Below are 13,155 nucleotides of genomic sequence, written 5' to 3'. Positions count from 1 at the left end.
CTAGGTACATGCAGAAGCAGATGCAATCCCCATTCTAGGGGAAGCAAAAGACCCATCGCCCTCTCTCTTTGGAAATATTTCAACCCCTTTCTTCTGAAATATCAAGACACACTTGGGCTACATCGCTGCAAACTCCAAAGGGCTATCCAAGCTTAGTGGCTTGTGCTGATAGAGGTAAGGGGGCTGAAGGGGGAGGGGCTAGAGATCTCCAACAAACAATATTTTGATTGTATCATTATTTGACACTATGGACTTCAAACTGCAATTGAATAATTCACACTCGGGTCTTTTCTATTTACCATATTAATTAAGAGAGTAAACACTGGGTCAGAAAAGAATTTATGGATTTTGGCTAACCTCACCATTCTAATTCATCTGTACTCACCAAGCCCAGTGAAGACCTGTGACATTTGAGGGAACACATATTTCTCTACTTATTAAAGATTAATAGGAAGTGCTGGTCACATATATGAATTGTGGCAAACTTTACCTGTGGCAAAGTAGGTGTTTAAAACTATCAGCTCCTTGATGTCCCATGACCTTATGAAGCTCCTGATTGTGTTCTTCCCATGGAAGAAATGGATGGCATTTATTAGTGCTAACTCGTGTTTTTCAAAGAGACCCCATCAAAAACTAAATATCTATAAGAATTTTGACCTTTTTTTAAAGGTTTTATTTTTATTTTTGAGATAGAGGGTGCAAGCAGGGGTGGGGCAGACAGAGTGAGGGGGCAGAAGATCCCAAGTAAGTTCTGTGGTACAGCAGAGACCCTGAACCGGGGCTCGAACTTATTAACCATGAGATCATGACCTGAGTCAAAGTCATACACTCAATTGACTGAGCCACCCAGGCACCCCCGAATTTTGACCCTTTTTAATGAGGCAATTTGAAGCAGGAATCCTTATGTGGAAGATGAAAGAGCATATAAAAGTATGAGCAGAAAAGTGGTCTGTCTGTCCTATGAGATGCTCACATGTGGCTAGCATCGAAATTGGTTGCCTGTAGAATGGTTGGTGAAAAGGTGTTTTTAGCCTCTGTGTCCCCTTAGTTTCCTTAGAACAGGGTGACTGAGTACTGTGGGTGCCCCAACCTTCACAACACTGCCTACGGACATTCAGTAAATGTGTGCACCTCCATTTTCCCCTAAAGCAGCTGATACTCTTTGAACTCTGTCCTTTGAAAGATGGACATCAAGTTCACCTAGGAAACATATGTGCTAATCTCAGAAGAGTGAAGGCATTCAAGAAAGAGTCAGGGGGTTATAGTATCAAATGTTTTTCCTAGGAATTTCTGAAATAAGGCAACCTTTTTAGAATGGGTTTGGGGAGGGGAGACAGTGAGATTTTTACATGATTTTAATTAAAGAATAAGGGCTGATTATTCATGATTACTCAGTATTTCTGGTAAATACTCCATCGAGGAAAACTCACTACTAACCCAGCAGGCCCTGGGTCAACACTTACATTAGAGTCTGAGCCTGGGGTCAGTGACTATTGGCTCCTTTTTCCACCAATGATAAGTTCACTACCTACCATATGGCATTTCCCCAGCCTTTATGTCTGAGGGTTAATACACTCCACATACCTTGATAAACCCACATGAAAGGTGCAATGCCAACACTATAATTCCTCTTGCAGAGTTAGAAAATTGCCAGACATTAGTTTTGGAAAAGGTCAGCAGCAAGCACGAGGCTAGACAAAAGAGCCCCAGTCTTCAGGGAGGCCGACTGGGGCCTGAATATAAACTCTCCCATGTGTTAAGGGTGTAATTTGGGTCCATTAATTCTCCTCCTAACCATTCTGGACCTTGGTTTGCTCACCTGTAAGACAGAGTAATAATAGCTGTCTGGCAGCATTGACAAGGATTCATGTTTTGTTTTTTTTTAATGTGCAAATGCAAACTCATAGGACATGGCACATTAAAGGCATTAGATATTGATTGTTTAATAATAATAAAAATGTAGATTTACAAAAAAGCTCATGACATTAAAGAATAGCTTAGGTGAAAATGAAGTATTTGTAACCTCAAATATTATACCCTTAATTCAGCAAATGTAATACTAAAGCTCCAAATAGGAGAAAATAAAAACAATATCTAATACATTTTTAAAAGAAATTTCACTTATTTATTTTTTCCCTAGATTATTTCTCAAATTTACCAAGAAGTTTCCTGACCCTCTTTATCTTTTTTTTACCTTTTTAATAGAATCTCTTTTTTATTTTTAATTTTTTGGCAGCCTTGTTCATTTCCTCACTCTGGAGAGTCACATACAAGACAAAAAAATGTAGTGAGAAGATGAGAGTGTGTGTCTCTGCAGATATCTCAGCAGACAGCACAGGATGGTTCATGGTGGTGATGCTCAGGGTCAGAGAAATGTTTCTCTGGGGTCAGATGAGGTGGGGATGAGGAAGGACAATCAGGCCAGGGATACAGGAAGGGAGAGAAGACTGAACACTAATCAGCCCAGCCATCCATATATACAAAACTGACCTTCGCAACAGTGAAGTTTACACAATATCCAGGCCAGAAAGGAGCCTGTGGCCAGGGATAGGCCTAGCACTGACAGAAGAGAGATTCTCACATTGAAAACAAAATTTAAGGGGACACCCAAGATTCAGTGATTGAGATGCATTATATTTTAATGCAATATTTTTAAAAATAAAAATTAATGCAAACATCTATAATGAAAAATATATCAAAATTTTAAAGAAAGACTGTATCTGACCCTAAACTTCCAAGACCCACCTCACTTAATCCCCACCCTCTTGGATTCATCTTTCTTTGAAGTTGTGATACTTTCTTGCAGATTTTTTTTTGCATTATGTTTTTGTTGTTTAAAATATTTCATTAAAATATTATTTATTTTGATTTCTGATACAGTTGGTGCCCCTTTAAATTTGGTACCCTAAATGAGGCCCTCACCTGACTTACCCTCGGGTGCCTGGGAGGCTCAGTCAGTTGAGACTCTGACTTCAGCTCAGATCATGGTCTCATGGTTCATGAGTTCAAGCCCCAGTTTGTGGGTTTGAGCCTCTCATCAGGCTCTCTGCTATCAGCACAGAGCCCGCTTTGGATCCTCTATCCCTGTCTCTTTCTGCATCTTCCCTGCTTATGCTCTTTCTCTCTCTCTCAAAAATAAATAAACATTAAAATTTTTTTTTTAAATAAATGAGGCCCTTATGTGCCTTACCCTAGTCCTGGCCCTGCTTGCATGCAGAGGGAACTTCATGAAAGCCTGGAGAGTCTGCTTGGGAGCTGAATGGAGACCAATGGGAACAATCTCTAAGACGTTGTTTGTGGTGCTTTTTGGAATCCCAACACTCAGCTATATTCTCAAGTCCATGTAAGAATAACTATCAGTAGGTAACAAAAGCAGGCAATGGATCCATGGATCTCACACTTGTCTTTATTGGTATACGTATTTGGCTCTGAATGATGAACTACATCACAAATTCCAACATAACAGATCTCATTTGCATGTACATGTGTATATAAACAAGAATTCCCACCTCCACTGCTCACTCATACATACATGTAGACAAGCCATGGAGTCTCTGAACATAGTAAAAAGAACACAACTCATGTTTCAGATCTGCTCTCTTGCATCAAAGGAGAGAGGGAAATAAAGTGGAGCAACATGTAGCAGTCAACAAAGACCCCACCCAAGCCCACCCCTACAGATCATGGTGCAGCATCAGAGGGCCGAAGTACTGAGAACCAGCACTGTAAGGCAGCAGGCAGGCACCCAACCACCAGAGGCTCACAACCCCATGGTGGGGAAGCAGGAAGACCTCAGAGAGGTGATGGCTGCAACACCAAGACTTGGTTTGGTATGGAAACTACATCCGTATCCACCCACATAAGTTCCTTCTTTCAAAAGTGTGCAGAGTGTGTGGGGCCCACATGAATTCACCCCCCACCCAACAATCTCTCCCAGAGTCCTGCCCACACATACACATGCTCAGCCCTCGGTGACACAGATCCCTTCAAGAGAACAAAAGATGGCTTTGAGATGTCAACACCAAGGACTGTACCCATAGCTGTCAGACCCAAATCTGACTAGGATCCACTTCTGTTGAAAGTTGGGGTGCAATCTGTAGGAAACAGCAGATAGTATACCAAGCCCAGAAAAGAAGCATGATTCAGAAAGTGAGTGATAGTCTTATTCCCTTTGCTACTTTGCCATCATCTCTTTACCCAAAGTTCAGGTGTTCAGGAATCCAAGGAAGGGGGATCCATCCCATTATCTTACTAGTGAAATGAGTGTTTTCCTCTTCCAAAACCAATGTTGCTAAAAGTCTGGGTAAGTCTCAAGGAAAACTAAAAATTATATGTAAAGAGACGAATTTTACTATCAAATCAAAACACAATCTCTCAGGAGGGAGAAAAACATTCTAAAGGACCCTTGGAATGAAACAAATGGCCCTATCTAAATAAGGCTCAAGCAGTGATATGGATGCAACTCTGCCTCTGTGGGAATTGGCAAATGGCATTATGGAAGTAGGAACTGGGAAGAAATATCATCATTAGCATTATGGTTCCTGAACCCCAATACATGGAGAAAAGGAGGGAAGGGAGCAGCTTGAGAGGGGCAAAGGAATTGATATTCCTAGTGCAAAAGGAGTAAATTAAGATGGAGACAGTATGGGACTAGTTAGTGCTCAACTAATAGAAGGTAAGAATAGGAGTCCTGTCTCTGGGTAACAAGTTAAGTTTCTCTCTGTTCTTTAGCATCAGACTGAAGGCCAACTTTTGTTACTCCAATAGTGAACTGTGTTCAGGAGCAGGGGTGGGGATGAGTACTGGGTGCAAAGGTACACACAGACCTGAACTTTCACCATTCTTGCTGGAAAACAAGTCAGGTGGCTGCTTAGTTGTAACATCTCTGCTATTTTCCAAGCAGATTCATCATGCAATCTCCTCTGATAAACACATTCTCTAATGTGGAGACTGACTCTTTTGATATAATTAGATAGTGTAGGATTTTATCCTGTCCCATCTATATCAACCACTTTGTTGTCAGAATGTTAGGCATAAGGCACTCAGTCTACATGTCATCGTGACCTAATAATGAGCTTGGCTTTTACTTTACTGCACCCAGAAGGTCAATGGCATAGTTAAGTAACTGATAAATAATAGCAACAGGATAAAGAGAATGTTGATGTCTACCCATATTCATAGCATGGATGGTAACTGATAAGAATAACTCAGACATTAGGTGTTAGATTGGTGTTTTCTTTCTAGACTTCTCCTCTCCCCACCACCCCTGCTTGGATTCAAACTCACACAAATCTAGTCTCTTACAGATCATAAGAATCTATCTTAGAATGGGTTCATGTCAACCTTAATACCAAGACTGACATACTACATATGCCATACTATTGACAGAGGTCCCCTTGCCAGAATTCCAGTCTAGGCTTGGATGCCTGAGTCATCAGAAGTAGAAGCCTTTCCATATAAAAAAAAAATTAGAGATCAGTGGGCAGCTAACTTGATCAAGTTTAGGGATGGCTGAATGACTAAAGAGACATTCCCACTTATCAAAGATCCTTGCACAACCTAGGGGATCTTGGGTGGGAGAAAGGCAGTCCCCATATAGTAAGAAACATACTAGATGTATCCAGCCAGGCCCTTAAGATTCAGCACACTCAGGTTCCCGAGAGGAGCTCCCTGGCTAGGGCCAGCAAGTCAGAGACAAAAGGTGATCATCTGCTTCAGTTGAGCCATGAACTACATCTGGAGTCATCAAAAGTGCTGGCCCTAAACCAATCCTGTCAGCTTGCCTTGGCAGAACAAGGGGCCTCTTACTTCCTGGGTCTCTCCAGTGCACGACACAGTCTTCATTTCCTCTGTGACACTCACCGTGTGAGCTGAAAGTCTTTGGTCTTAGGGTCCCTCTAGGTCAGACCTGAAGTAGCCAGCCATGGTCAGCCTTTCAATCTATCTTAACTCCTGAGTACCACCAAGCAAATATAAAATCTGAAACTGGCAGTAATATGCCCAACATGCTTTCTACAGACTGTCCAGCACAATCCACCCAAGGTGAGCCATTACTACAAAAATATGAACAGGGACGCCTGGGTGGCTCAGTCAGTGAAAGGGTCCAATTTCAGTTCAGGTCATGATCTCATGGTTCATGGGTTCGAGCCCTGCATCGGGTTCTGTGCTGACAGCTTGGAACCTGGGGCCTACTTTGGATTCTGTTTGTGTCTCTCTCTCTGCCTCTCCCCTGCTTGCACTCTGTCTTTCTCTCTCTCAAAACAAATACATACATAAAATAAAATACAATAAAATAAATAAAATAAAATAAATAAACATTTAAAAAAGGAATATGAATAAGGCCCAGTACAAATAAAGGCAAAGGCAAAAACAGGCTTTATATCACAGGACATTAAAAGGATATTTATAAGTCTGGAAAGCTATATACTTATTTAAATGATATCAGTCACTATCTTCAGCTGTTGGAATTACAGGTGATTTTTTCTTTCATCCTTGTTTCTTATGTTTTCCAAATTTCTTACTATAACTTGTATTATTTATTTTTATTCTAAAATAGCTCATTTTAGGGTACCTGAAGGCTTTTGGGGTCATTAAGACTTACTTCTGTCTTACCACAAAAATCACCAGGCCTATGCCACCTAGGGTGACCAATCGATTGTGCCTTGCCTGGGACGGTCCTGGTTTTAGAACTGAATATTTGGCACCCTAGAAACCTCCTTAATCCTGGTGGTCATGACAGCACCAACCTTCCCTTTTCCTTTGGGCACAAATATTGTCTTCTAATCTTCTACTCTTTGAGGAAGCCAAGCATTCAGAAAGACATGACCTTCTCTCAGCAAAAGGGAGGAGGAGGCTCAAACAGTGGGCAGCGTGGATCCAGGAACCCTTCGGGGCTCCCACTTAGAGGCTGAGTGTTAGCAGCAAGACTGCCTTTGTGCTCAGCTATCAGGCTGAACGAAGAAGTAGTTCTTTGTTGGGGTGCCTGTGTGGCTCAGTCACACAGTCAGTTAAGCATCTGTCTCTTGGTTTCTGGTCATGATTTCATGGTTCGTGAATTCAAGCCCTGCATTGGGCTCTGTGCTGACAGTATGGAGCATGCTTGGTTCCTCTCTCTCTGCCCTTCCTCTACTCTCTCTCTCTCTCTAAATAAATAAATAAGCTTAAAGAAAAATAGTTCTTTTTCAATTCTGTCCATGGTATAGAGCAAATTCATCTTACCCACTTTTCAAGGGAAGTGAGGACTCCCAAGGAAAAGGATACTCAAACAAACTACAATGTCAGTGAACATAAAGAGAACATGGAGAACTGGCATGGGGGCAGGGGTAATCTGAGAAGAAACTTTACCATGGTGGGTGACCCTCTCAGGCCAGCAGAATTAGCAAAAGCAGAGAAAATACACATTTCACAAAGAGAAGACCTGAGGTCTGTTATAACGGCTGCCATACAAGATTGAGTGCCATGTCCTAGAAAAACTCCCATCGTGCCACCTCTACTTAACCAGAAGAAGCACTCAGCTGTTCAGAGCATCTGGGTGGCAGGAGTTTCTTAGCAACACAACAGGCTCCTCTGCATTTATGTTTGCTGAGCTGGCCCTCGTCCGCAACCTGGTGGCACGTGCAAGAGTGACCAACTGGAAACCAAAATGGGGATGCCACCTGATTAGATTTGTCCTGCTGGTACCCATGCTCCAGTTGGGCTGGGCCTTGGAAATGCTCAGAAGAAATGCATGAGGGTCCTGCATCTGCTAGCATGCTTCTAAGGATACCACTGATGATTTGGTGACATCAGACTGAAATGTCTGTATGGGGCGCATGCATAGTTCCGTCTTGGCTGGCCAATGGGGTGGAAGTAAATACAAGTCTGAGAGCATCACTAAGAGTGTCTCCCCCTAAATCCATAGTCATTTTTCCCTCTTAGCCATTAAATGCGGGATTGGAGTGGTTTCTCCAGGAAGTCCAGGTATCCTCTAACTGGGTAGCATTTCTTTTTCGAGAACAAATAGTGTCACCCAGGGGTCAGGGGCTAATAAAATGACATCTCTTATCTGCTTTAGATGTAAACGTGCTTGAAACCGGTTTTCTAACCAAGCTTCATCCCTGTGGAATTTGTAACATGGCTTACATTTTAAATGTAATTATGCAGCATGTATTCATTTCCTTTCTTCTAGGGAACTCAAGTTGCTTTTTTAAGCATTATTTGATAGCTTCTTCCCATCTCCTCTGGAGTTGAAAAGAGAATATAATATCAAGCTGTTATAGCTAGCAATGGGGAGCTATGGCACCAAGAGGGAGACAGAATTAGTCTGGGGCCTCAGATTAGAGCCATGAAGACCCCCAAGAGATGAGTTGTCAACCCAGTGTGTTGTAAACGAAGCAGTTTCTAAGGATCCTAAAATAACTGCATTCACCCTCAGTCCTAACACTCACGCTGGGCAGAATGGGCTTAGCTTATTTTTAAAGTGCAGGTCACAGCCTTCAAAAGGGATATAAACAGTTCCCAAAGCAGCTATTATTTGGCCGATTAAATGCTTAGAAGAAAATATACTTTCGAAAGACAAAAAAATGAATAGGCAAAAGATAGAGAAAATCGCTAAAGCAATTGTTTCTACCTGGTTTTAAATCCTGGCCCCGACCATCAATACGGACCACACCCACAGGGTGCACTGAGGTTTGAAGATAACCCTGGGTCACCCTTAGAACCCTCATCCTTTGATATAATGAGCTCTTAGAATCCTGGATTCAAGACAAATTCAGGGTTTGTGCTCATGTGTACTCAAAGTGATGCTGCAAATACATTCAAAACCCCTGCGGTTCTGTGAAAAATATTGCCTCCATTTCTCCCCTTATTGGTAACACAATGACGGTGTGGGAATGGCAGTTAAGGGGAGCAGGAGGAGTGCCCTGTGTGATCTTTTCAACTGCAGTTACAAGGCCCCCTCTCCTTATTGTGTCTCATTTCCCTAGTCTTCGCTGGTCTATGAATCTGTGCTTATCTACATAATTGCTTAATAAGTATGGAACCAATGAGAACACACATACACACACACACATACTCTTGAACTATAATACCTGGCGGAGTATGGCACACTCTGCAGGAAATCAGTAAATATCCACTTTTCATTGGAAGCAGAATCAAAGGGAAAGTGTCAGAATTCTGTATATGCATCTGCCACAGGGAGTTAGTTACAGCCCTAGGTACTCACAGGGGGCATGCGCTACACAGACACACATGTACAGTTCATATTTAGAGATAATTCTAATTTAATTCTGGCCCCAGGCCTAGGACCCTAGCTAATTTACAAGGCTGCTCGAGGAAAGACACACATTTAGGGATGACAATAAGTCTATAGCATTCAGTCTTCTTGCAGGGGAAGCTATAATGCATTCCTGCCCTTCAAAAGAACCCAAGATTGATGATTCGGGGTAGGGGATTGGGGGAGTTGCTGGTTAGTGTTTCTCTCTTTCTTTTATTTATTTTTTTTCAGCCCAGAAGGTGTGTTTCCATTGTACCCTGTCAAAACTTTTCTCAGCAGTCAAGGAGAGGATAGCATACCGCTGCCCTTGAGCCGAGCTGGTAAATCCTACTGGGAAACCACCCCGTGCTGTCAGATGACGTGGTTTTCAGACACATCTACACAGACTAGTTGAATTAAAGACCAACTCCAGACTTGATGTTGCTGAGCTCCTCAGCTCCATCTTGCCATCCTGATTGATCGAGGAGATGGGTCTATAGTTAAAGTGACATAGTACTTTGAGGGCTTAGTCATTAGAGCACACTGCTTTCTCTTTGGAAGGCAACTTCTTGCTTGGCTAGGTTATGGAAGCTAAGGAGTGACGTCAAGATGTTGTCTGGCCAGAATTTGCAGATAACCATAGAACTCTTCTCCTCCATCAGGCATGGATTTAGCCTCCATTAGTTCCTGCAGTGACATAGGAGCCTCCAAATACCAAATTATTATCAGGCGGTCTTGGGGGAACCTCTGGGCCCTGAAATAAAGTAGACAGACTTGCTATTGGAAAGTGCTCAGGAGCAATTCAGTCCTGTTCAGATTGCTCTAAAATCCTGCAAACCATCTCCGGACTTTTTAAAGATGAGTCCATTCACATAGCTCCTGAGAGTGAAAAAGTACTTTGGGGGAAATAATTTATCATCATCCTTTCACTTAAATGATCTTACATATCATTTAAGGAAATCTGGTTTGATCCTGATTTTTTGCTTGCTTGCTTGTTTGTTGTTTTGCTTTTAAAGCAAAGCTATGCAAGCATGGACGGTGTGTCATTTTGGACAAGCCACTTCTGAGCATCATTTGTAAAGTAAGGTTTGTATTAATTGGCCTTTAAGGTCTAACTCAAGGGCCACAAACAGATGGTGGACTATGAACCAAATCTGACTCATATGAAAATAATTTATTGATCCCACACAGTGTTTTAAACTTTAGGGAATTCACATAAAAATAATAAAAGCTGTTCTCACTGGAAAAATGAGAGAATCTGGTAATACCAGGCTTATGTTCTAGTATGGCCTTCACAACACCACATTATCTTTCTGACCCAGCCTGTTTCTTCTATGATCCACCTGATCCTATAGGTAATTGGGGGTTAGGACCCTTGCTCTTAGCTATCCTATCAACATGTGCTGTGATTTCTACAATAATGTCTGTAACCACTCGGTTCCCAAAGGAGACTCCCTGAGGACAAAGGACAAGCTACCACCCTCACCAAATCTCAGGTTCTTTGGCTTTGTAAGAGTGTTGTGGGTAGTCAATAAATATTAAATGAATTGAACCTCACCTTCTATATTAGATTCTTACAATTCAGTGGAATGAGACTGGGACTACTCCTTGTAAGATCACACATCTATTCTAAGGCCAACATCTTTAAATAGCACATATACTTAGGAAAAAGAAGTAAATATTCTGGTTTGTGGCCCAAGACCCTAATGAGGTCAGGTTGGTGGTGCACCATCCACAAGATAGTTTTCTTTAACTATATGGTAGAAGTTCTAAACTTTTTCTGAGATCTTCTTAACTTCATTTTCCAAATGTGATATGTCCAAATCCTTGGAAGACCCCTTCTTTCAAAGTTCTTTGGAGGTTAATTTGTAAAAATATTCAAAAAGAATCACTTCACTGAAAGCTAAGCTCCCAAAATTTGATGGATCTATAGCAACATATCTCTCTGTATGTCTCTGATCTATGCATTTTTGAATATTTTCATTCCTGGTTGATTACAATTAGAAGGTTCAAAGAAAGTGGGATTTTTTTTGGTCAAAAGCTTATTCCTGCTAAACTGTTATCTAAATTTGGTTAAATTGGCTAAAATATTGTTAAAATTTTGTCCAACAAACTACTATATAGGCAAGTTTAATAGGGGTAGTGCCAATAAAAATGGCTATGGGCTCATCTTTACTTGCTATAAGTCTGTTGGTAATTAATATTTCAGTAATATATAGCCACATCTGGCCAACATCAAAGATACATCATGTCCTTTGCTATGAAAGAATAGTTCAACAGACACAGTTCCTGCTCTCTAGGAGCTTACAATCTAATCTAAACAAGACTATAGAAACACATACTCAAGAGTGGTCAGTCAGGATCTAACAAGAGGCACTATACATTGAAGATGAAGGGAAAAACTATGGGGTAAAGGATAACATTTAGGAAAGAATGAAGAGAAGGAAAGAAGTAAACTGCTACTTCATTCCCATTTCTTTAAAAAACATTCATGGAAGATATATGTTGTTAAGTGTTCTTAAAATCATGAAAGAGCATATAATTTGATGCTTGGAAGAAAGAAAATTTCTTCTGATGTAAGATGCTCTGAGTGCCTGAGAACACCAAGCTGGTTAAGGACCACTGGGTGAAGGCCCAGCAAGACTTTGTAAGGAAGGAACTACCAAATGAAGAATCAATGGTCTAGGGCACTCTGGTGGAGGACAGAAACTGAGGAGAGGATACAAGTCTCTTAAACTTGCTTCCCATGCCTTCTAAGTGGGTGTGGCATAGAGTGCCAGAGCCACAAATCCAAGATTCCTCCAAAATAACCAAAATGTATAATTAAGAAACTTTTTAAAAATCTCCATGGACTCTAGATTAAGTAAAACACCCTTTAGAAACTTTCTGTCAGACATCTGAAGATAGAAAACACGTCCAGATAGAACTACAGACTCAACAGCCACTTTGTCTATATTCTTTTTGGTTCTCATTTGTTTATTTGCTTTCTTGCCCATTGGTTTATTTTCTCTTATTGCATGTGTTGCACTGATGCTATCTACTTGATTATTCAGCTTTATATTTCCCCATCAACAAAGAACAAACTTTTGAGGACAGGTTGATTTTTGTCAACCTCAATTATAATACAGCCTCAGGTTAACTGAAATATATCATATACCCTGGTGTAGTGGTGACAGGGTGTCAAAAGCCTCTGTTTCTGGGGAGGACAGTCAAATGATGACAGAGTTCTCCCATCATAGTACCCTGATTTGCCTTATTCAACATTTGCCTATTATGCATGCAGAGTATCTCGTGGACCTTTGGAGGAAGCTTATCTCAACAAAGAATGCACATTTTAAGTAGTGCCTCCACACATCTTGTCCCCATCATAATGACAATATTAGGATTAATAATACCTTGATTTCAAAGAATAACTTTTTATTTCAAGGAATTCAGTATTCCTCATATATGCTATTCTATTTATCTTGTCACATTGCATATTCAACTGAAATCTATGGTGGAGTCTAGTTTCACACTTTTACAAGCTCATAATACTGTTTTTCCTAATGATTACATTTAAATGCAATATTCACCATACGCTGGGGGTAAATTTGAATGCATAGGAGGAAATTATAGGAGTTTCCTTATATGTGAAAACATACTCATTGCTAAGTTCCTTTATCCCATGAGAGTTCTTAGGAAAGTCAATTTCCAAAATTTAACTTAGCACTTGTTCCATCCTACCTCTGAGGCAAGGCAGGAGAACAGTATTAAAGACGGAGTAAGAATATGCCAAATAGACAAAAGATGTCCATCAATGTCAGGTGAACCCCTGGGACCTAGGCCGCCTGATGTTCTAGCCCTCATGGCTCCTTATTCATGTATGAAGAAAGGCTTGCAGTTCCAATGACATAACCCTGTTTGTTCCATGTGGTTTTATTTTT

The 13,155-nt window shown here is 41.0% G+C and overlaps 1 protein-coding gene across 4 annotated transcripts in view; it reads right to left on the bottom strand.

The window, feature by feature from the left end:
* The window catches only part of NTRK2 (neurotrophic receptor tyrosine kinase 2), a 337,144-nt gene that overhangs the window by 133,049 nt on the left and 190,940 nt on the right, over positions 1–13,155 (bottom strand). Inside the window, exon 17 of one of the 4 annotated variants that reach the window (XM_077749486.1) lies at positions 9,914–9,986. The exons of the other annotated variants lie outside the window; for them this stretch is intronic. Coding sequence (XP_077605612.1) covers positions 9,958–9,986 — 29 coding nt within the window. The 3' untranslated portion in view covers positions 9,914–9,957. Of the gene's footprint in view, positions 1–9,913; positions 9,987–13,155 lie in introns of those variants that run through there. 4 annotated transcript variants of the gene reach the window in all.

This window comes from Crocuta crocuta, unplaced genomic scaffold (genome assembly GCF_008692635.1).
Source record: "Crocuta crocuta isolate KB4526 unplaced genomic scaffold, BGI_CrCroc_1.0 scaffold99, whole genome shotgun sequence".
In the NCBI taxonomy this organism is placed as follows: Eukaryota; Metazoa; Chordata; class Mammalia; order Carnivora; family Hyaenidae; genus Crocuta; species Crocuta crocuta.
Note: the sequence above shows the minus strand (reverse complement) of the source record. Positions and strands in the feature narration are given on the sequence as shown.